Source organism: Gymnoscopelus microlampas (assembly GCF_963454915.1).
Source record: "Gymnoscopelus microlampas genome assembly, chromosome: 5".
NCBI classification, from domain to species: Eukaryota; Metazoa; Chordata; class Actinopteri; order Myctophiformes; family Myctophidae; genus Gymnoscopelus; species Gymnoscopelus microlampas.
Window position 1 is genome coordinate 37,403,798 of NC_139942.1, and position 23,460 is coordinate 37,427,257.

The 23,460-nt window shown below is 41.8% G+C and overlaps 1 protein-coding gene across 6 annotated transcripts; it reads right to left on the reverse strand.

The window, feature by feature from the left end:
- Nucleotides 1–733: 733 nt before the first annotated feature.
- Nucleotides 734–23,212, reverse strand: depdc5 (DEP domain containing 5, GATOR1 subcomplex subunit). Of its 6 annotated transcripts, none has more exons than XM_084058657.1 (43): nucleotides 23,073–23,212; nucleotides 22,378–22,445; nucleotides 22,059–22,146; nucleotides 21,551–21,597; nucleotides 21,173–21,258; nucleotides 21,000–21,083; nucleotides 20,762–20,811; nucleotides 20,534–20,603; nucleotides 19,794–19,872; nucleotides 19,590–19,651; nucleotides 19,408–19,477; nucleotides 19,243–19,315; nucleotides 18,850–18,953; nucleotides 18,672–18,746; nucleotides 18,060–18,194; nucleotides 17,903–17,964; nucleotides 17,225–17,298; nucleotides 16,839–16,908; nucleotides 16,694–16,730; nucleotides 16,388–16,508; nucleotides 15,774–15,997; nucleotides 14,929–15,129; nucleotides 14,415–14,550; nucleotides 13,500–13,591; nucleotides 13,127–13,183; nucleotides 11,781–11,937; nucleotides 10,994–11,151; nucleotides 10,659–10,782; nucleotides 10,406–10,573; nucleotides 9,607–9,835; nucleotides 9,117–9,250; nucleotides 8,547–8,658; nucleotides 8,155–8,217; nucleotides 7,639–7,763; nucleotides 7,113–7,193; nucleotides 6,406–6,538; nucleotides 5,582–5,681; nucleotides 4,994–5,233; nucleotides 2,695–2,864; nucleotides 1,926–2,097; nucleotides 1,639–1,699; nucleotides 1,340–1,422; nucleotides 734–1,055 (listed from the first exon to the last, which is right to left on the reverse strand). In XM_084058657.1, the coding sequence occupies exons 2-43, from the start codon at nucleotides 22,433–22,435 to the stop codon at nucleotides 757–759; spliced, it is 4,764 nt and encodes a 1,587-aa protein (XP_083914783.1). In that variant the 5' UTR covers nucleotides 22,436–22,445; nucleotides 23,073–23,212; the 3' UTR covers nucleotides 734–756. The 6 variants fall into 6 exon arrangements, with proteins under 6 accessions (XP_083914783.1, XP_083914782.1, XP_083914784.1 ...); XM_084058656.1 differs by having other exon boundaries at nucleotides 8,547–8,655; nucleotides 11,781–11,964; XM_084058658.1 differs by having other exon boundaries at nucleotides 5,054–5,233; nucleotides 11,781–11,964.
- Between the last annotated feature and the right edge of the window lie 248 nt (nucleotides 23,213–23,460).

Here is a 23,460-nt window from a genome sequence, read left to right on the forward strand (position 1 = left end):
CGACACAGCCTGGCTTGTCAAGGTCTAGCTCAACAAAGTCGCTCCTTTTCAGCCTGGCTTGGCGTTCATGGAACGGAATAAACCAGGCTGTACGGACCAGACTTTGTCAAACCTGGATTTGACTTATATCCAGGCTTATTTAATTCTCCTTTCGTGTAATAGGCCCCTGGTCTTGATCAAAATGTACAATACATGCACACAAAATGTGATGTATATACATGCATTTATGACCAATTTCTGTATATTTTGAAAAAGCCATGTAAATTATGTTAGAAAAATAGATAAATAAAATTAGTACTAGATATATCATGTGGAGTTATTACAGTAGAAAAATACTTGAATGGACTACATCGTAAGTCAAAGTCTGAGTTTGACTTCTATGCTTCTGAGGGTTGCAAGACCTCACAATAGTATTTCTGTAACCAACACTCAAAATATGACATTGCAGCATGGCAATTCCAGTAGATTATCTTGTATTAAAAGAATGCTTTAAAATAATACATGGGTTATTACAATATTCACATTTTGCATTTAATGAGAAGCAGCAGAATATCAGCCCTTAAGTCCTTCATCCTTCTTAGGTCTTAGTTTAATCATGAACATTCACTACGTCCAAACTGCAAGTCCAAATATCAAATATTGACACACGTGTAAACATGTATGGAGACCATCGCAAAAGTCTCCAAATACTGACAACCCCCCCCCCCCCCCCCCCCCAGCCTCACAACAGCCTCACCCCCAGCCTTCTCCTCTTCATCACGGAGCGCTGGCATTCATCTTCTCCTGGCAGCTGTCCCAGAAAGTTTGCAACCTGTTGTCTTTATTGGCACAGAAGTCGGTAAAGTCTCTGAGTAGGCGGTCGGCCAGCCTCTCGTCTCCCAATACCCCGGTCCGCCAGGCCTTCGTCAGCATGGTGTTGTAGGCCCAGTAGTAACCCGCCCGCTCCTCGCCTCCGAACGCCCCCTGGCTGTTGGATGTGGTTGAGTTTCTGCGACGACGCTGCTGTCCGCTGGAGTACTTCCTCTTGGAATAAGGCAGCTGTAGGAACACGGTGCCTGAGAGAGAGAAGACCAGAGGTCACCACAGGGATGATGGGCAAACTGATCAGGAAACGAAAAAACAATGCTGTTGAAGATACTAGTAGGGACAATTGTTTGCACTTGGCCAATGACAGGGAAGATCATGGGAGTACAGAGTGAAGAGATATTTGACCCAAGTCATGGGCTGGCTTTGAATCCGCAGCATTATTGTCAGGCGTGTCTACTCTACATGGTATACAAACTATCTGGCCGAGTGATCGCGACACAGAGTGAAACGTCTTTTACATACGGTGACATACCTGTGACATGGATGTACTGAGGCTTGTTCTCTGCTGGGAAATTGAAAGCAGAAGCGGAGAACTTGTCCTGAACGAAGCCAAATCTGATCAAAAGAAAAACACTGCTTTAATGACAGATGAAAATTTGGTGTCTTCAGACACCTTTTCATTAACTTAAATCATTTATTCTAAGACTCATATATACACATATACCTTGTAAATGATCATTTATGAATTAAAATGTATTCATAATAAATTATTTGCCACACTTACAAAGAGTGTGAGTGACAGTGTTGAAGACTCACGTAGAAATAACCCACCTGTAAAGAATGGACTCCTGAAACAGCTGCATCCTATCCCAGTAAGTCTCTGGTTCAAAACCTTCACAAATATGATGGGAAATCATCTTATTCATCATTTTAATCATTTGTGTCACACCTTTACTACAGAAAATGCTGCTCAATGTGCCTTCTAGTGTGTGCTGCAAATATGGTGATTTAATAGACACAGACAGTGCTGATCATTACTAAACAGAAATAAATGAAGAAATTCCAACTTGCACTACGGTGAAGAACAATGCACAATACAATTCAATGGAGCAGCTCACCTTCAAACAGGTTCTCACTGCCGTTCTTTAGCATACACTGGATATGAAGGGGGATGAAGAGTTGGGCCCTCAGTGGATCACCGTACAGATACGATGTTAAAGCAAATGGTACTTCTAGAACCGGCACCAGTAAGAAACCACAGGACGCAGCTTTCCTGTGCCATCCTTGAACCTGAGTATTACAAAAATAACAAATCATTACGCACATAGCATACATTTACAATAACGTAATTATAGCAAACATATATGTCTATAACAGTCTATTGTGAGGTGCGTAATCTATTATGGAAAACATTTATTGATCATACGTTTGAAAATGACATCGTCCATACGTTTGATCAGAACATTAATAGCACATTAGGTCAGAGTTTGAGGAGAGACACACTGTAAAATGCTGACAGACATTATGCCAGTGGTATTATTAAGCTGATAACAGATAGGTGTCATGTTTGTCATTATCGTTCAAAAAATATCTTTAAATATATTTTAGAATTTTCATTTCGGCTATTGCAGCAAGCTATACATTTTTCTGATTAATTAGATTTTCATTAGGACAAATTTGCATGACTGTTTAAGACCAAACCGAAGCGGGGGGAGGCAGGGCATCCGCTTTACTCCTGATTTATTTTCAGCGCTTCCGACAGTATGACGGAAGCGTTTGAAAATGTTGTGATTCAACAGTCCGGCTCGAGAGACTAATTCCATCCGTCCCAACACCAACCCAGGTCATAATTAAACAGCAGCACTGCTGTATACTCGTTGTGACTACCATCTCAAAGAGCACAGCTGCAGTGACGGCCATCCAGTGCAGCTTGATCTCAAAGGCTGCGTTGAGGTTGAAGTTGCCATGGTAGTAGCAGCTGCACCACTCTGTGCGATCGCTGCGGTTGTTAACATCCACGTCCAAGGTCACCGTCTTCTGCTCTGGGACGGTCGCAGCTGGGGGGGGGGGGGGGGGGGGGGGGGGGGGAGAAGGAGGGATAGAGAGAGAGAGATGGGGGGTGGAGGGAGACAGACAGACAGAGAAGGACACAGAGGAAGGAACCAAGGGACAAAATAGGAGGAAAGATGGATGGGAAGATGGGCGGAGAGAAAGGAAGTTGAATGAGATGAAAGAGTGAGAGGAGGCGGTGGAGGTTTGTGAAGGGTTAGGATGAGAGGAAATTAAAGGTTTGCAACGATGGTTAGAAATGTGTAAGTAAGAGCCATTTTAGTTAAGCAGTTTAGGTAAGATATACAAGCTTTCTCTTTTATCAGAACTCTGAAAATAGTAGCAGAGACAGTCAAATGATCCTATTATGAAGTTTTACATCATTCATAACATCATTCATTTAGTCAGCTTGTAACATCATTCACTTTAGTCAGCTCCTATTCAGACTGCCCAGCGAATATACTTTCAGTTTAGGTTTATTCCAGGAACAGAGTCCAAAATGCTGGACTGGTTTCCTGTGACATGTCTTGCCAAGTCAGCAGTACAGAGAATCCAAAACCTCAAAATAAATCACTGTCAGCAGTGACACACAAAGGCTTTGGTGAACGAGTTAAGTCAGCGATTAGTAGTAATGCGCAAGTCAGTCCCAAATGAATGTATTGAGATTGGGCCGCGCAGGTCAAATAGACTACACACAATGTCGTAATATAGACAACGTAATAAACTTCCTCAGGCTTATTCCGCCCATTTGCACAGAGAGGTTCCTTATTCATTTTGATTCGACTCCTTGAAAGTTATCATGTAATTTCGGTTTCAGCAGGCAGTAGTTTTTTGGTTTTTTTGGTACATGCATATATTCAGTATGATCTGTTCACTCTGCTTACCGTCTGGCAAATGGCATTGTGTTCTGATCCTGCAAGCTCAGGAACAGTTTCTATCCTCGCCTCCTCGGGCCATAAGAGGACTTTTGAACATAGAAACTGTTATTGAACTCACATCTCACTCCCCCCAACCCCAGTATTCAGTCATCATACTGCATCGTTCACTGATCCCAAATTACAGTCCGCTTCTAGTATAAAGGCATGTTTAATCTTTAGTTTCGGTTTTCAGGTTGTTGGTCAACTTCAGTTAATAAGCTGCCCCTGTGTTTTAGTTGAGCGTCAGTTACAGTGTACTGTAATACGTTGGGTGTGCTGGAAATGTTATACGCATGTCAGTTTTAAAAAGGAAATAGCACTATGCTGATTTTGTGACTCATATTTCTCAAGAAAAGAGGAATTTATGTAAATTCTTAACTTATTTGAGGGTTGGCGGATTGAGTTCGGATCACCGTTTTATGTGCAAGGAAATGGGCACATAAAACGGTACGCATTAGCAGTGGTTAGAATCAAGCCAGTGCAGCAATATTCTAGATGTATATAGACATTGGAATGCAAGGGCAGAGCAATAGGAGAGGACATTGCACACCACGGCACTACCGTACCACAGCCAGTACTACCACAGCATGCTCTTAACACACCAACTAGTGCACTGATTGGACAGGTTGCAAACCACCACACACCATGCTTCGACTGGAAAACAATCAATCATCTGATCTGGATCTGATTAATTCATGATTAATGATTAATCAGTCATATGATTGGACAGAGCCACTGCCATTGGTTGTGAACACATTCAATTCTAACTACAATTAGAAGAGATCTGGGTGAGGGGCTCCACATGCATTACAATTTGGAGTACATAAATACCAGAGAACTGACGTGCAGCCCTTCAGTCAGCCATCAAGAGAATAAGAGTCCAGGCATTCAGTGTCACACACGAATGACATGAGTACAGTTATTTAGATTGTAGAGTCACCGTTAGATCATAAAAGAGGCTTTTTTTAATTTTTTAAATTAATGAAATCAATTCAGCAGCGATGAAGAGAGCAGGAACAATGACATTCTGTTTGAGGAAGACTCAACAAAAAGGCTCTGATGGTGAGCAGCGATCTAGAGATGGAGGCATGATAATTGTGTGTGACACTTTCTGACTGGATGCAGTCAATCCTAATGGTGGCGACTTCCAGGGAATGCATGTGATTGGGTGAATGACTCTGTTTTGGCATGGTTGTTGGGAGGTGTAGTGCTGGGTGTACCTAGCAGTGCTGCGGCCTGACTGCGTCCTCCAAAGCTGCGGCTGAAGGAGCTGTGCCTACTTGCGTAGGAGGCAGGCCGGCTGGGGAGCCACGGAAGCAGGAAGGCCGGCAGGTCACAGGGCCGACGCTCCTCCAGCACGAAGGCCACTTCAAACCACTTCCTCTGGAAAAGGGCAAAGTCCTCCATGGCTGCTGCTGACCAGACCCCGGCCGATGTTGGGGGGAGTGGGGATGAGGGGACTGGGATGGAGTTGAGATAGAGAGATGGTTAACTCCTTGCTAAAAGCTGGTGGAAACGACTAATATTTCCCTTCATCTTGAAGTTACTATGATGAAGATTTGTCACATTGTGTGTAATTTTTAATTGGGACATTTGGAAGATTTATTTTTTTACTACTTGATATTTCCTAACTGTGTTTTTAGTCTATGCTATAAAGCATTTGAGGGATATATCAAGACTATCTGAATCTGATACCACAGGTATCTCAGCTGCACCACAGGTGTGCTACGGAAATTATTTAGTCTGTCTTTGAGTACAACCTTAACATTATGCCCCCTACAGTATGTCCACTTTTAGATGAAACCCACCGTCTCTCTCTCCTACTATCCTGTAGAAGTAGAAGCCGTAGACAAAGGTTCGCATGGCATCCCCAGATGCATGGGCCACCAGGCCTTCCTCCAGCATCTTCTACACATGCAACATGGAAATAAGGACAAATATTTACTCAAAACACAAACAATTCTATAATACTGTACATCATGTCTGTCATCACGTCCCACAGCAGTTAAACAATTAACTCTGTTCATCTGAATCAAAATGACTTTACTGTACTTCACTTTAAGTGAGGGAGTTCAATGAAGAAGTTTGCTTTAGAACTTCATGTAGTGAAAACCATTATTTTTAAAACGGTAGGGTGAGTGATATTTTGTGGTTCAAAAAGAAAAAAAAAATGTGTTAAAAGGTTAAAGCACGATATTCTGGTAGTAATCATTGCTATAGACTAGAGTGTTTGTTCAGTAACAGGGGTCTTCCTGTCTCGCAAGCCAACATTTCAGCCAATCAGGAGAGGATACCCATTTATCAGATTTATTTTTGTGTTTATTTAGTTTATTAGTGTTACCAATTGTGTCTGCTCATTTCTTTGTGTCATCACTTCCAATTCCACTTGTTTAATCTGTATCCCGACTGAGTTCTCTATGCTGATTGTATAAAATTGTTATCCCGACCTGAAAATGCATCTTCTGTTTAATAAAGAGCTGGAGAGACATGGAGACTCTTGTTACTGAATAAAGCAATGAGTACTATCAGAATATAGAGCTATTTAACACTTATTTTCAAAGAAAATCAATGGCAATATCCCACCCTCCAAAATCAAAGTCAAAGTGTTGTCAATACAGAGGTCTTACAGTACCTGCAAGATTTCTACAGCCATGCCCTGTGTGGCCACGCCCTCCACGTTGTTAACCAACCAATGGACGATCTCAGCGCTGATGAAGCAGTTGAGGGGCAGGCCCTTCTGTTCAGGTAGCAGCTGCACACCTGTCCTGTACACATCACACAGCACAAAAGACTCGCTCACCTTACATGCAACACCAGCAGGGACTTTGCAGTTGCATGATACAGTCGCTGCATAGCTCTCTGATGGGTGTGCTGTATGGACTAACATTTAGCTGACACCTGTGGGCGTTATGGCTGTTAGTCCATTACCACTCAAATAGTTATTCAGGTGTTCTAATCTAAATTAATGAACGTAATTTAACTTAGCAGGGATCATGACAACCCCCTAAATTTGCCTACACTCCTCGTTCTTTTAATTTATTTCCCTGTAAATTAACATGTCAAATATGATAGGAAAAGTTCTGTGTCCCCATGTTTCCTCTATATGGATAACAAAACCAACAAACTGATGGCTTTCCCTCCTGGCACACTGGCCACTATGGCTTATTTGCATAAAGTTGAAGCCTATATCAATACAACAGCATACATCTGTGTGACCATCCACTGCATCTGCTCCAGTTCTGCAATTATATATCAATGTAAATAACCAGAAAACATCTACAGCATATTAGACCATACAGGAATGTTGTATTTGCATTATGCACAAAGTGGGAGCCTCACGTGGGGTGTTTAATGGCCTCCAGAATCTCCAACAGCGTTGAGGATGAGGATAGAGACAACGCTCCTGTACCAGACTGTCCACTGTAAACCAAAACACACACACACACACACACACACACACACACACACACACACACACACACACGCACACGCACACGCACACGCACACGCACACACACACACACACACGCACACACACACACACACACACAGTAAAAAGGACCCACAGTTTACCAGCCAACAAAAACACAGAAAACGGCCAATCTCCACAACGTAGCGCACCATGAAACGATGCGTTGTGAGCTTGTCAATCTGCTATTTTCGATTATTTCTTTTTTTTTACAACATTATTAGTGTGCTTCACAATGAAGTTGTATGAGAGTGATTTTGTGCATAAACATGTTTTTTAGGTTTTGCGCTACCTCCAAACAGACAAGGCCTTATGCCCCCTGTGATGTTTTGCAATTTGAGGGTCCTTGTAATGCAAATGTTTCAGAGCCACTGCTTTATTCAGTGAGTGACCCACCTGGTGTCTGTGTTTCCACTGACTCCTGTGTCTCCTGCAGTCTGAGCAGCAGGAGGTGCTGCTGTAGCCCCCTGTGTCTGACCTCCTCTATCCGTGGAGCCGCCTTCAGCAGGTTCAGCAGGCAGCTACAAGGTTGAAGCACCACACAAACACGTAACAAAGAGGGGTGTTTACCTTGACTATGACTATCACAGTCAGTCACTATTTCATGCACAAGAACCAAAAATAAGTTACTTCAGTGGTTCCCAAACGGTGTGCCACGAGACAACTATACATTTTTATATTGTAAACCAAGCATAACAGTGACTACCAGAGAACAGCACCGCACACCTACAGTCATGTTGGTTCATCGTTTTGTGGTGCAATTGGCACATGCATGTTTATGCATGCAGACAGAATGTTAGAGGAATCATAGCAAGTGTGACAGACCAACAACATGCAGCACATACACACACATAGACAGTCCACTAGTCTAACAGAGTGAGTTATTGTATGTCCAGAGCCCCTGTTACTGACCTGAGCGTGATAGATGTAGGAGGAACGAGGGCTACGTATAAAGTCCAATATGAAGGCAGTGTCCTGTCAGCATGGGAGGAGGAATGAACCCCAAGATGAAACACCCAACTCCCACAAACACCAGAGGAATGGAAAGATGGAAGCAAGGAACTGATAGCAAAGCCCCATAATCAAATAGCAGAAATCAATGAAATTACCAATGTTACAAATTACTATTGCTTGTAGATTCTAAACTTTGCCCAAAATGCTTTAAATCGTCTTCATATCAGTTCAGATGTGTTTGATTAAACACGCACGCGCACTGAGACGGACACACGCACACGCGCACACATAGTACACACGCGCGCACGCCGCACACACACACACACACACACACACACAAAGACACTGACCTTGCGGGGACTATCCACATACATGCCAGTCGTGGTGACATTTGAGGGCTCACTGGCAGATGCCAAAGACTTCCCCTGTTGTTGTTGTTGTTGTTGTTCCTCTAGAGTCCTGCAGACAGAAAGAATAGAATTTATTGGAAAACGTGAGATATCTCTAAACAAATTGGTTGATTACTAAAATTCAAGTTGTTTCAATTTTGATTCAATTTCTCACTGATGCTTTGAAGTCACTGAATACATGTGCTGGTATTTTGAGTTATCAGAGATTATATTTTAAGTATTCATGTGCTCTAGGGCTGCAACTATCGATTATTTTCTTAGCGATTAATCTGTCGATTACTTTTTGATTGATTAAATAATCGAGGACGTTTTAAAATATATTTATTTTTTACTTAAAAAAGATTACCTATCTACAAGCTCTCAACGCGTCACATTACTATTTGTGAACGTTTTCGAAAATGTGCACCAATTTGACATGCCCAAAACAGAGATACATTATTAATAGATTCTTTCTTGTTTTATAATTGATTAAATCGATTAGTTCGATTAACTGTTGCACAATATGCTTACTTCTGGTTTTGCTCTAGTTCCAAAAGGGCTGATAAGGCTGAGGTGCCTTTCTTTCCAGGAGGGGGCGCTACAGGCTCTGGTGGATATGAGGGGAGGGGTCCAGTCACCTGCAGCCCTTTCATCGGTGTGCCTTTCTAGATCATCAAAAAAGAAAGAGGGGAAGAGTTAGAGAGATGCCTGTGGTGAAATACGTTTATTTTCAATGCTTTAAAACAATATGGATTGAGTTATTGATCATTCTATAGTAGCTGGTAATATAAAAGAAAATATCAAAGATTTTCATCTGTAGATATCATTACTGTACTGCATCATTGTGACAATCTACTCTAATTTGCTTGAATTTAAGTTGAATTATTTGCTATTATTTGCTATAAATGCTCCAAAATGTGACATGAAAAGTTTAGCAGATAAGAAAGAGCCTTACTCTGTTGATAAAAAAATATTTATGTTACGCTATCTAAGTAGTATCAGTATTATTTATTATTATTACTCTGATGATCCTGTCGGAGCGGTGGCGTCTGCGGATGCGGTTTAGACCCTCCAGGAAGCGGATGAAACCGTCCAATAGCATCCAGTCCCCCGTTCCACTCATGGCGGCCCCACTGCCGGCTCCGTCTCCATAAACGTCCCAGTGACCCTCCCCGTCCGCCACACGCCTGGCACCGCCGGCCGGCAACAACAGGAAACGGGTCCTCCAGAACTTCAAAGAGTCGATCAAACTAAGAGAAAGGAAAGGTAGATGAGAAGAGACGAGCAACTGGGAAGTGTCGGATTTGTGTGGTGGATACAGGAAATTACATCAGATTTCGTTGGATAGTAGACAAAGGAAATACAATCAAACACAGGATCAGGAGCTTTGGATTTCACACCCAGGATGTTATAATCTCATGAGCAGCACAATACATGATTCCCAATTACAATTATATTTATGATACACGGTACATCTGTTTAAGCGTTTCACCTGTCACAGACAAATTGTAACCCAATGATATTGGGATAAAGAAAACATGTTAGGTTTCGATTTGACTACAAACACAAAACTTATAATCCGATAAGCAAAGCAATGTTCTGCAAGCTCTGAACTCTGTAGCAACAGAAAACAAATTAACTGTGCACAATAATGACCGAGTACTGTTTACAAGGATATATGACTGTGTGTTTGTGTGTGAGAGCACATGAAGTTTATTTATTGATTTGCAACTCAAAGAAATTGCTAAATGTATCCAAATGGACCAAGTTAAATTAGCCCTCAGGATTTTACTACTACTGTGTGTTTGACCTGTGGCCACCTGAAGTCCTCGGAGCCCGCAGAGCAGATGTACTGGTCCAGGTAGTTCCACTTGTACTCCTCCAGTCTCTCGTGACCAAACTCAACCCAGCAGGACAGGAAGTGGGCTTCAGAATGGGGAGGGCACAGGCTGTAGCTGTACTGGATCTGAGCCGACTCGTACGGGTACCTACAAAACACACACACACGCATACATTCATAGTATTGCAATTAAATAACAACACTGCTGTCTGTAGAAGACCTTTCCCACTCACTTGGGCAGGTAACGAGTGACAGTGATAATCTTGTCTTTGAGGCACACTTTATGGAAGGTGCGACCCATACTGAGCCAGTATACACTCTCCTCCTCTTCTGGTCGACGCATACTAGACACCAGACCTGAAAGAACAACAAAATTAGGTAGGTAGCTAGAACCTAGAATCAGAAACATGACAGATTAATCAATTATGAGAAGAACCATTCTAATTTATAAAGCACTTTGCAGAACAATTAAAGCAATAATTTGCTCTACATTAATATTACACTAGCAGAGACAGCAAAGAGAGCATGACATAAATACACATAACATGATAAAACATGAAGCCTTCACCTCTGGAGTACAACGGACTACTGCCGAGAGGTGTGGCAACCGCTGGCTGGGGTTTCCTGTTTGGCTGGACAATAATCTGATAACCCTGCATCAGTCGCTGACAGATGAACTCCTCAAAGACATGAGGAGCACTCATCACTGGAGCCTCATCTTCACGCCTTGGCAAGGAGGAGAGGGAGCAGGAGGTCCATGTACAGATAGGAGACACATCAGTGGTTGTTAAATGAACAGAAAGGAGACATCTCAGTGATTATTATAGGGAAATATGATATGTACAGGTGTATACAGGTATGTACTTTGTGTTGTGACATTTTTTAATGGAAATTATTCTGCTTGTTGATCAAAATTCACAGCTTGTTGAGAAGGTGATGGCACATAGGCGTATGTTTAGCGTTTCACTTGTTCACAACATATTTCATCGCTTACAATATTTTATTGTGTTAAAGATTTGATTTTTTTTTCTTTTATTACCTTCAATCCAGACACTGTACTCCATCATTATTAATATAATACAACAAAATCCATTAATACTTTCCAAGACACATGTATACTACAATGTATACTACAATGTATACTACAATTGATTACAAAGTTACAATTTATAAACTTAATTGCGTGTATTTGCATGTGTGAGTACTGTACATGCATCTGCTTTCCTACAAGCTCACAACGCGATGCATCCGCAATGTGTTTGTTGTGAGCTTGTAGATCAGCTATTTAATCATATGACAAAGTATAAATCAGGCATAGATGTGTGTGTGCGCGTGTGTGAGTGCATGTGTCTGACCTCTCCAGGTCAGTGTGTGGCAGCAGGTCATAGCAGCCCTCTGTATAATCATTCTGCAGGGCCTGGCGGTCAGGGAAATAGTCGGTGGTGAGAGGCAGGCAAGCCGGTGTGGTGAGAGACTTCCAGTCTACCCCCACCGTGCAGCAGAAACTGGGCACTGTCGGAGGGGTAGACAGCAGCAGGGCTTCAGGAGTACCCCCAACACACACACACAAATAGACACACACGCAACAGGACAAAAAAAAAAAAAAAGACACAAACCAAAACCCCCATGGCAAAAAAAATAACAATACATGCACTCCAAAGGGTGGAGGGTACATGAGAGAGGTGAAGGTGAGGGGAGGGAAACATGGGAGAAAGATACATAGAAGGGTAGCGTTTGAACATGAAACGACAGAGAAAGACATAACAGGGTAGAGACGACATATAGATGGAAAATAGAGACGATCAAAGGAACAGAAACACAGACAGGCAATCGAACGGAGACGGACGAACACAAAAAAAAGAAGAGAAAGAGAAGAACAAGAGTGAAAAGGGGGAAAGGAGAACAAAAACAGGAAAAAAGTTACTTTTATTGGTTTCATTGCATCTCTGCTGATGATTATTCCAGTGGTTCAGGCAGCTATGTGATCAAATCAACACATGCAGAGTGGAGATTTATGGCCCTGCATCAATCAGTGCACAGCTCTGTATCAGACATGTCACTCACTCATGCACGCACGCACACACGATAAGCATGTCTTACGATTTGCACTAAGTGTGACTGAACGGTGAATAAGTACCATCAAAACATCATGCAAACATATACATAGTGTTAGGAAACATACTATAAATTAAAAAGGAATCTACAGCATGTGTGCGTTTGTGTGTGTGCACACGACAGCCTAGCAGCACCAATAAACCGTGAATTAAAATGTATGATTAAATATAATTTAACATGCAGGTTTCATGCATATACTGTATGTACAGTATGCAAGTCTTGTTAAATAAAACCAGGAAAGGAAAATAATCCTGGAATAGATTTTATAAAAGGTAGCTTCACAAAAACAAATTAGAAGGTGTAGAGAATAACAGGAGGAGGTAACCAGACAGAAAGAGGGAGAAAGATTGAAATACAGCAAGAGACAGGTAAAGATATTAGAGGGGTTGGGGTAGGGGTTGAAGGTGACTCCGAAACTACTTCAGTATGACCTCTAACCTTCTTTTACCTTTCATAGTTGAGAACCATGGAGGCACGCACAAGCACACACACACACCACGTGGAGAAATAAACTATATGACACAGCTCTTTGACGTGCAAGGATTGTGTCTTTCAGTTTTCTCAAGGGTGCACGAGGCTGACTCACTTGGATCGGAACCACCAAAGGAGTCGTCAAACGAGGCGCCACGATTGACAGGAGCTCCTGTACGGACACAATAATTTACACCCATGTAATTAACGGTCAAATACAAACCATGAGCCTGAATAGTGTTAAGCCAGCAATCGTGGAAAATGTTTTACAATTTTAAAGTCTGTTCTGTTAAGCATTATTTTTGTGCGACACCGTTGTACAAATGAAATCGATTGTCAATTATTTTTTTTAAACTATTCGAATTATTTCACGTTGATACGTACAAAATAAAACAAACTATCAAATACTTCTCAATTATTCAATGAATCAAAAAGGTAATCCATAGGTGCAGCCCTAAAGCAAGGTCACTATTGTTGTGAATGTGTACCAGTGTTGTTGCTTCCTGTGCTTCCAGTGAACTCCTCTATCCCTCCACTGACGTATAGCCCGTTGTCCCCCATGTGCCGAGATCCTGTCCGCCTGAACAGAATTGTTAAAAGAAATCAGTGGCTGCAGTCATAGTGCCATGCCTCGTCAACCTACCTCGGCTATGTCTCATTTGCAAGGAAGTTTCTGATTACTAGTTAGGAATGTTCCTTATTTAGTTCCTTATATGAATTGACAACCAAGAAGAAAGCCGTTTGACAAAGCTTTGCCTCCAGTTGCCATGGGTGGTTCAAGGGTGGTACAGATGGCTAATAGCTACACCTTGGTGCTGTAGCGTAGCACATCTTGCACCACGGCAATTACACGCCAATGTGTTTTTATCCCAGCCAATGCCATCGTCCCACCCAAAACCCGCTCTTTACTAAGAGTAGGGCTGTTTGAGATGGCGAGTCGCGCGACTGTCTGTGTGTCAGGATTCGAGGCCACAATCACATGCAGCATGCGTCCCCTCCGCCTCCGCCTAATGGCTGTGTATGGGGCCGACGCTTGCTTTACCGTGATTGTGTGAGTGTGGCTTCAGGAAGTAAATTCCTGTCCCAGCAGTCCCAGCTGTTGGTACGCAAATGCGCTTCCCTTCGTCTGATGTGCCGCGCAGCAGGCATTTTGACGACGCATGCGCACCTGCGCACCAGTTATGTGCACCCCTGATCATGGGCCTCGCCGCATGGGATATCTTATGCCACTGCACCAACGTACCACTTGATGTTTTTTTTTAAATCTCACCAAATCAAGCTGCTGAAACTACTGAAGCAGGCGTTTTCAGAAATAATGCTATATGCAGTAAGTCTTGTAAATAGGAAGCGTCCTTGCAAATAAGACCAAGCCACGTGTGAAACTGTAGGTGGGTGTGTCTAACCTTCCAGTGGCTTCATGATAGGCCAGTTCCAGGAGCTCAGCTGAGGTGTGGGCAGGGTCTCTCTGCTGGCTGCCCTGTAGCTCAGCCATGTTCTGTCTGGTCTGATGGTGGATCTGAATGGCCTCTCCAGACGGACCTGAGGTGCAGGAACAGTTAACCACTGATCACACGCTGGCCATTATTCAAATGTGATTATGGTTAATTAACGATGCCGAGCTGTACAGATTCAGTGTATTTTCTGTCTGTATGTGTCAGGTCACATACAGACAGACCATTTCTACAAAGGAACGTACTTTGCAAATTGCACTTACAAAAGTGACCCATTAAGCAAAGACAAATAAATACATGGACAGATAAACAGTACAATTATAACTCTAATGTAAGGACAATAAAAATCAATAAACATCTTACTAATATTCAACGGTGTGTTTAGTAAATGTATAAGATAGGGATTAAAAACTGTTCCTAAATATCTATTTAACGGTGTGCGTGTGTGTGTGCGGTGTGCGCTCACCAACTGGGAAGGTGTGCATCCAGCGCCTGCGGTTGGATGTGAGCTTCATGGGCATCCGTGAGGGGGCGAAGGGGTTGATGAGTGCCCTCTGAGGGGTGTAGCCTCCTGGACGGATGTGCAGCGTTGATTCAGCGCTGCCGACCGTGAACCTGCCAGGAGCGCTCGAGTCCCGTTGAGACTCCATCATCTTCTCCAGCAACTCTGGGAAAAAAATGTAAGCGAGAGAGATTAGAAAAGGAATTGGGGATAAAGTGTTATTTATCTATTTGTAACCAATACAATCTCAGAGTTAAACAAGAAAAAGTGCGTCTCCACCAGCTCAGGTAGGTTATTGTGGGCCAGCAATGATGATGGAATATGAAGAATCGAACAGATTCATCTTGATCACATGACTATAGAGATAATGTGTCATGATTTGAGGAATTTTGTTCAAAACGGGCCACTCCTGTAAACTTCAGATGTCAATCTTAGCCAATCAGGATGGATTATGAAAAATCAAACAGATCTTCTTGATCACATGACATCTTGATCACATGACTATAGAGATCATGTGTACCGATTTGCGTGAAATTCTGCTCAAATCTGAAGGAGTAATATATATCATTTCTTTTTTTTACATAAGTCGGCCTTCTGCTGCTCTGGCATCCAGGGTGCGTGCACTGTTTCGCTGTGAGTGGCACAATGGTGCCAGAGATTAGCTGGTCACAGACATACACACAGACACACGCACACACACTCATGGACGGACGGACAGACAGGGTGCATAACATCTCTGCCACGCCTTCGGCCTGGCGGAGAAAATTAACACTGAGGATTTGACTATGCAGAGACCAAGGAAGAGTTACCTCTGGTGCTGGTGTATCCCAGGGAGCTGCTGACCTCGTACTGGGCTGGGGGCAGGCGGGGGATCAGCAGGATATTGGAGACAGGCCCCAGGCTGTCATCTGAGGCCAGGCTCCGCTGCTCATCAGGGGCCACAGAGCGACATGGAGGGGACGCCCCCATACCGCCGCTAACATCAACTGAACCCCAACTCTTCCTTCCGCTCGATTCTTTATCTCGGCCAATCCTAGGAAATTAATCACTGTTATTTATTTAAGACTATAAGGTCTAATAGACTACATTAAGTTATAGACTGACTGCTTGATTTGTTTTGTTGGTCCATAAGGGCAGTGTTTTTCAAAGTGGGTTCCAGGGACCCTCAGGGTTCCTTAAAGGGATTCCAAATGGACCCTTCCTGGTCTGTAACTTTGAGAGTGTACGAATGGAACCAAATGGACCCTTACAGGTCCATTTGGTTCCATTCATACACTCTCCGAGTTGTGGGGATTCCTTTTAATTAAAAAGGTTTGACAACCACTCATTGCATTAGAGAAATGGTCTTATGCCAGACAGACAAAACAACAGATCACACACATACTGTAACCCTGTCCAATGAATGTGCATGGGTGGTCAGAACCTGAAGTTGGTGCTCCTCTGAGTTCGTGACGGACCAGGAAGTCTGAACACCAGAGCATCATGGGCATCGTAGTCCACCTGTATGGGAAGGCTGTTGTCGGATTCCTTTGGGGCACAGAGAGCTGGAGGAAGTCACAGGGTCAGTATGTTATGCAAGAGTTTGTTACATTATAATTTTATAGTCATTATCATTTTATGCATTGCAAACCCACCCACAACCCACACATGTGACAAATGCAAATTGTATTTATAATTATTATTATTATTATTAGATTATTGCATTAAAAGGCAAGCAGTGCTTTCTTACTGTGATCTCTGCTGCTCTTGAATTTTTCTGCATGGAGCTATAAAAAAAAAGAAAAAAGAATCAAGTTATGACTTCTGTTGATAATAAAAATAAATGTATGGCAATTTATCCACATTACTGCAAAAGCTGTAGCGGCATTCTGTACCTTGCGGCCCGCTAGTTTAATTCGAGGTGTGAAAGAGCTGCAGGCGTTCTGGCTTTTGGAGGTGTAGAAGCTGTGAAAGGGTGACACCATGAATGCAGTGCACAGTTTACTTAAGACTATTAAAGGTGTCAATTAATTCCATCATTTGACTTTTAAAATATACTTATTAAGACAGAAAAGCAGAGAGAAACGAGAAGGAGAGAGTAGAGAAAACAGATATGTCACAGTTCATGGGCAGAATTCAAATGACATCACGATTACCTCTGTTAAATATGGTACTTGTTCTAACTGGCTGAACCACTAGTTTGAATTAATTCTACAATACACTTCGTTCTGTAAATAAATGTTTTGCCCATCCAATGTGTTGACATGTTATACTGTCTTGCCTGTGGTTGATCCAGTGCGGCAGGTTGTAGTCGTCTCCCAGACGGGAGTCTCCGGGCACTGTCCTGTTGTGCAGCTACATAGTAGGAGACCAATGAACATCAGTGAGCAATGTAATCCATTCCACAACCGCGGAGATGAGGGACATAGTGTCCATTCAATTTGAGAGGGTGTGCATTCACATGTTTCCTAGGCTGTGTGTAGATCACTTCCTGTCGATCTCATTGGATATCATTGGTCATCTGACCAGTTTCATTGGATTTCATTGGATCAAATCGACAGGAAGTGATGCACACACAGCCTAGGAAACAGGTGAATAAACTGGTTCAAGTTACACAGCTGCCCTATATGTTCTACCCTTACTGAACATCTGGTTTAAATAGAGGAAAAAAAACCTACCCCGTCTTGAACTTGTAAAAAAATACTAATCACTGTTTCATCAAGAATAGCTCTAAGGACCGAAACGTTGATTGTTAATTTAAAAAAAGTCAGTGTGCAGGATCTTATTTTTTTATGTTTGGAGTATCCTGTTGTCCTACGCACCTGTTGAAGCAATCTTTCCTCTTGGAAATATATGTAGAATTTTCCTTCCAAAAATAAGTAATCTCAGCCATCTCAGATAGAAAATCCCTATCTTATAGTGCTCTTATTTATGATCTGCATTATCTCGGATGTCTTACCTTGAACAGCGGTACTGCGTGCAGCGGCTGCTCCCCCATGCACACCAAGTCCACACCAATACCTGACACAGGAAAACAGGTTTCATCAATAACGTGAAGTCTCATAATTATGATAATCACTGTATTAATTATAACCACAGTTCCAAGTGTAGATCACCATTGTCAATCATGCGCTGCTTGGTGAGAATCATTAGGAGACGGTCCACTTCAAACACCCCCACCCCTGGAGTGATGACCACTGACATCTGGCCCGTCCGGTCAAAGTTACGGTTGATGTAATGCTTGTCAAAAACTGTGGGAGGAGAATTTTCAATTGTGTTAATCTAATGTATCAATGAACCCATTCCTACCACTCAACATGTTGATGTTATTGTATGTTTAAGTAGGTTTGTGTTTTTGCTTATTTCCTAAATAAGATTCAGGCATGCAAACAGCCCCAAGGTGAAAAAGGTGACAACAGGTTGTTGTTTTTTGAGTCAGGTGTCACAAAATTCCCCTATTTGGATTCAAAACGGCTATTGTAGCTGAAAAGCTACAAGTTTGCATGTCTGAAGATAGACCCGATAATTGAATATGGACATTCCCAAGCTTCAAGGGGTCCAATGTCAGGTGAATATTTTTTTAGTACTGATCAGGAGTTAGCTGCTAGATACTGATGTCTATGGTGATTGCTTCGACACATGAGGGATCAACAAAATGCTCTATGGGGAAAGAAATAACTGCAAGTTGTAAATCATCTCTCTATTTAGTGCATAATTAGAGTACCAACCATTGAAGGAGAGGTTAATGGCCTCCAGGTAATTCCCCTGAGCAGCAGTTGAGTTTTGACCAGAAGGGAAACCATCTGTTGGGAAGAAACAACACATGGACTCAAAGGCCAAAATAACAAGGAAGGCATCCATCCATCAATCAATGACAGAACGTCCCGGGCCTCATTCATTCAGTACCTGCTTCCTTCAGCCGCACCAAGACAGGGTACTGGATGAAAAGCTTCTTGATGGTGACCAGTAACGTGGTCCACTCTTCACGTCTCTCATTCTGAGCCACTACCCTGCACACAACAGGACATGATGCTCCAAACATTTACCAAACTCCTTCCACAGTTAATTTGACGTAGTCAGTGATTGCTTGCTTGCTTTGAGTTAATGCCTGGCCAAGCTCAGCATCAACTCAGGATGTGAGAAAAGCAAATAATGTTGTATTAAAGAAGGATTCAGTGTTGTGCATCACACACACTTTTAAAATGCTTAACTGGGTGTGATAGCAGTCATGAAAACGTTTCCAGGCAGGTGATAATGCATTGAGGACACAGAGCACATGAAATGCAGAATGGAGTTCACCTGTAGAAGTCTTCATAAAAGCGTCCCTCGTGATCCTGTCTGATGGAACCTCTCAGGATCTCTGGAAATTCCTCTGATAACAAAGGAAAATAATAAGTCATATATGCAGCTGTCTTGCAAATTCAGTGATATATAATGCACTGTATTTATAAATCATAAGCTCACCCATCGTTTTAGCGTTGTAAAACGTACGCGAGAAGAGTACGACTGTCACTTCATGACTGCAATTCTTCTCCTGAAACAAGTCGATTATCCATCATAAGAACGATCTCTTGGATGTACAGTAATGATTGCAAGGCTTGCTTGAGAATTACAAACAATGACATGAAACAGTGAAAATCGCAAACCTTCCATTTGGCAAAAAGGTCAGACAGGAAACCATTTACTGCCTTTTCAAAGTACAGGTCACCTGAAAACAAAATATTCAGATCAGACCATAGCTTTGCCTACTTCAATTCTCATTCACCCTTTTGCTATTGAATAGAATCACAGTCTCAGACAAAGCAATCTTGCAATGTTTAAACTCATAAATAAGGTGAGGATCAACTAACCATAAATATCAAAGTCCCACATTTCACAGCTCATTTGGATGAAGATGTACACCATTGCAGATGTTGATCTGAACACCACCTGCATAACAAGACAGTGTCACAGTTATACAGTTGAACATACAGTATGTCAATCCCCCTTGGTCTTTGAGCTACACCACACGGTCCCTCTCACTGATAACCCCCACAGTTGCCTGGGGAGGATGCAGAATTTTCTTAAGAGCAACTATCTCTATTAGGGCTCGGCGATATGGGCCCGGGAAATACATCATTCATACATCACCAGAAAATATTTGGTCTCATTCATATCATGTCACAATATCAATATAATATTTGATATATTGCCGAGCCCTAGTCTTTATCATTTTGCTCCTGATAAGAATGTGTCGGTTTCTTAACTTTTTACCCTTGATGTTTTTCTACCCAGCACCTTTTCAAGATGTGCATGTGACTACAAGACCTATTTTTATCCCCCTTTATTACACCCTCCAAAGTTATAAAACACAAACACGTGAAATAAAAATACACAGCGAGTTACTCTAGCAATGATTAAATGCTGTGTGAATATGCCTGCCCTAATATTGATACTCAATGTGGTGAATACAAAATATCCAAACACTGAAGAACAATACCACCACTAGATACTGGTTAGTGAGTTGTACATACATACTAGACATGTAACATACTGCACAGTATGTACATTACTGTGACACAATCCATACAGTATGTGGTTTAAGTCTTACCCTTGTGTCTTCACTGATGTAACCACAGGTTACTTTCTCTCCCTTCACCCATAATTCACTGGCCTGTGCTCTGGAGAGAGGAACACACAGTAAGTATCTTTATTGATCCTCTCAGCACAGAATTGTTCTATAAAAACACCTTCATTACAGTAGGCTACTTCCTTCTGGATAACACCATCAGCTAAAATGGCTTAAATGTAATAGTCATAATCAATACTCAATGCCTACCTGATTCCAGCAAATTCCACTTTCTGTGTCACATAGGCACAGGTGCTGACCTGTAATGTGCATGGTATAATATAAATGCTCAGGTATACATAAGCCACTATGTATATGCAGGCATGTAAATGCACGCACACGCACACACACACACACACACACACACACACACACACACACACACACACACACACACACACACACACACACACACACACACACACACACACACACACACACGCCTCACCAAACTCTTCTTGAGTCTCCACATGTCTCCTCTGCCGATATACTGGTCTTTGAAAGTGAGCTCCACAAGGTCAAGTGTAACATCCTACAAGAACAAAGCTTGTGAGTGTTCCTGTTCAGATTAAACGGGCTCCAGGGGTGGAACTAAGAAGCACAGCCAGACACACAATGTACCTTAGGATCTACAATGTTTACAATGACATCCTGGTAGGCCCGCAGTTTGAAGGCTTGTGCTACGGTCTGGTCCACACTGATTGTCTCTGGAAAAGAACAATGCATTCAACACAGTTAAGTTATATTTTAAGATATTTCTTTTAACTATATTTGTTTTTTATTAGAGCCCTCAAAGGACATTGATAAAGATCACAAAAGGACAAAGAACATACTGGTTAGTGGAGACGCATAAATGCCCTATTATGTTGTCTAGATAATAATGTTTTTTTTTTACTCAAGATTGTCAACAAGCAATGCAATTATGGTTTTGACTAATGAGGGGTGTTTCTGAAATATTGCAATCTTGATATTGTAGCTGAATAGATGATTCAGATTTACCTTTCTGAAGGTCTTCTTTCAGGCTCTTCACCTGCAGCAGGAGAGGGCTGGGATGAAGAGGAGAGAATGATATGTGTGCAGTTGATTCTCAACACTTTTCTTCAAAGGCCCCCCAATTTGATATGCAGATTGGACCACGAACCCATTTGATACTATTTATCTCTGGGACCCCAATTTATGAACATTTTTATTGTTGGACATGATTTGGTCTGATACGGTCTGTCATTTAGTCCACAATTCCTTTCATGTCTTGAAGTTGATGTCTAGGTATAGAGATAGCAGTGAAACTCTGATAAAAAAAATAGACATTCTTGCATTCTCTAGTTGTATTTACTTGTACAGTACATGTAATAATGGTGAAGATAAACTACAACCACTTAGTTGGGGAACCCCTGGTGATCCTGTATCAGACAGGATCACCCCCCCCCCCTCTAACCCTACCTTGACAACTACTGATGTAGAGTATTTTATACAGCTCAAGAATCAAATAAGTTGATATGCATGTCACCTGTATTCATCTGTAGGTTGTGCGATCTCAATGATGTCCCCCACACTGACTTGAGGGAACACTTTTGGGTTGACAACCAACTCATCATCTGTTCCAGGATAAAGGTAATTGATGATTCACCTCAAATATTTAAATAGGATTGAATAGCTAAGGCAAAACAGCTGCCCAATACTACACATTTATTTGTAAAACGTTGCCTAATTTTCATATTGCATATTCTCAATATTGGAAAAACACCACAACGATGTAAAAAAAAAAAAGAAGAAAAACTACACAAAGTGTCTTAGTATAAACAACACATCAACATAATATTACTTACCACTTCCACCAAAGCCTTTCTTATGCAATACAAGCTTATACGATTTATTGGTCTTCATGACGAATCAGCTGAGGAGAAATCAGTAATTTGGACATGATAATCAATAGGCTACTCACAGTTTTATGCAGAGTATTTACGCAAAGTCTTTCCAAAGTACCAATACACGCAGTGGTGTAAAGTAACTAAGTTCAAGTATTGTACTTAGGTACAATTTTGAGGTATCTTTACTTTAATGGAGTACCAATTTTCTATAACTTTACTTCTACGCCACTACATCTCAGAGGCAAATATTGTACTTTTACTCCACTATGATTATTTGAAAACTTGAGATGCTTTGTAGATTTTGATTATTATTTAAAAACATACATTAACCACTTATTATATTTTACTTATTTATACTTGGCCAATGAAAATAGCAGATCTACAAAGTCACGAGCTATTTTCAAAAGATGTGTATACATATTGAACTTGTGAAAAACTTGTGACAGTCTGCATAATGAGTACTTTTACTTTTGGTACTTTAAGTATATTGTGATGCCAATACTTTTCTACTTTTAATCAAATACATTTTGAATACCAGACTTTTACTTGTAACTGAGTATTTCTAGATTGTGGTATTGATACACAGAAGCACACAATGTGAGTACTTCTTTCACCACTGGTAGGACGACACATGACACATAAACACGACATACCTGCACAAACACAGCCTCTCCTTCAGCTGCACATGGAAGACAAGCTGTCCCGTGATGTTGACATTTAGCTTAGCTGCTGCACTAGCATCCTGCTAAGACTATAGGAGGGACAGGCAGCCAAGACTTCACAACAACAATGACACGCAACTCCAGTATTTAGGTTTTACCACCACTTTCCTTCCCAATGCCTTCTCAATCACATGAAACAAGCGTGAGTTTTCACTGAAAGTTGCACTGAAAAGATACAGACAATCATGTCAAGTCAACTAACAGAAGAATCTAGCTACTTCCTCAAAAACATGGGAATCCCGCCCACATGATGATGTCACCAGTCGGTGATTGGTTAGGTGCATTTGGATAAGCGATACTGATTGGACAACTCTCCCCC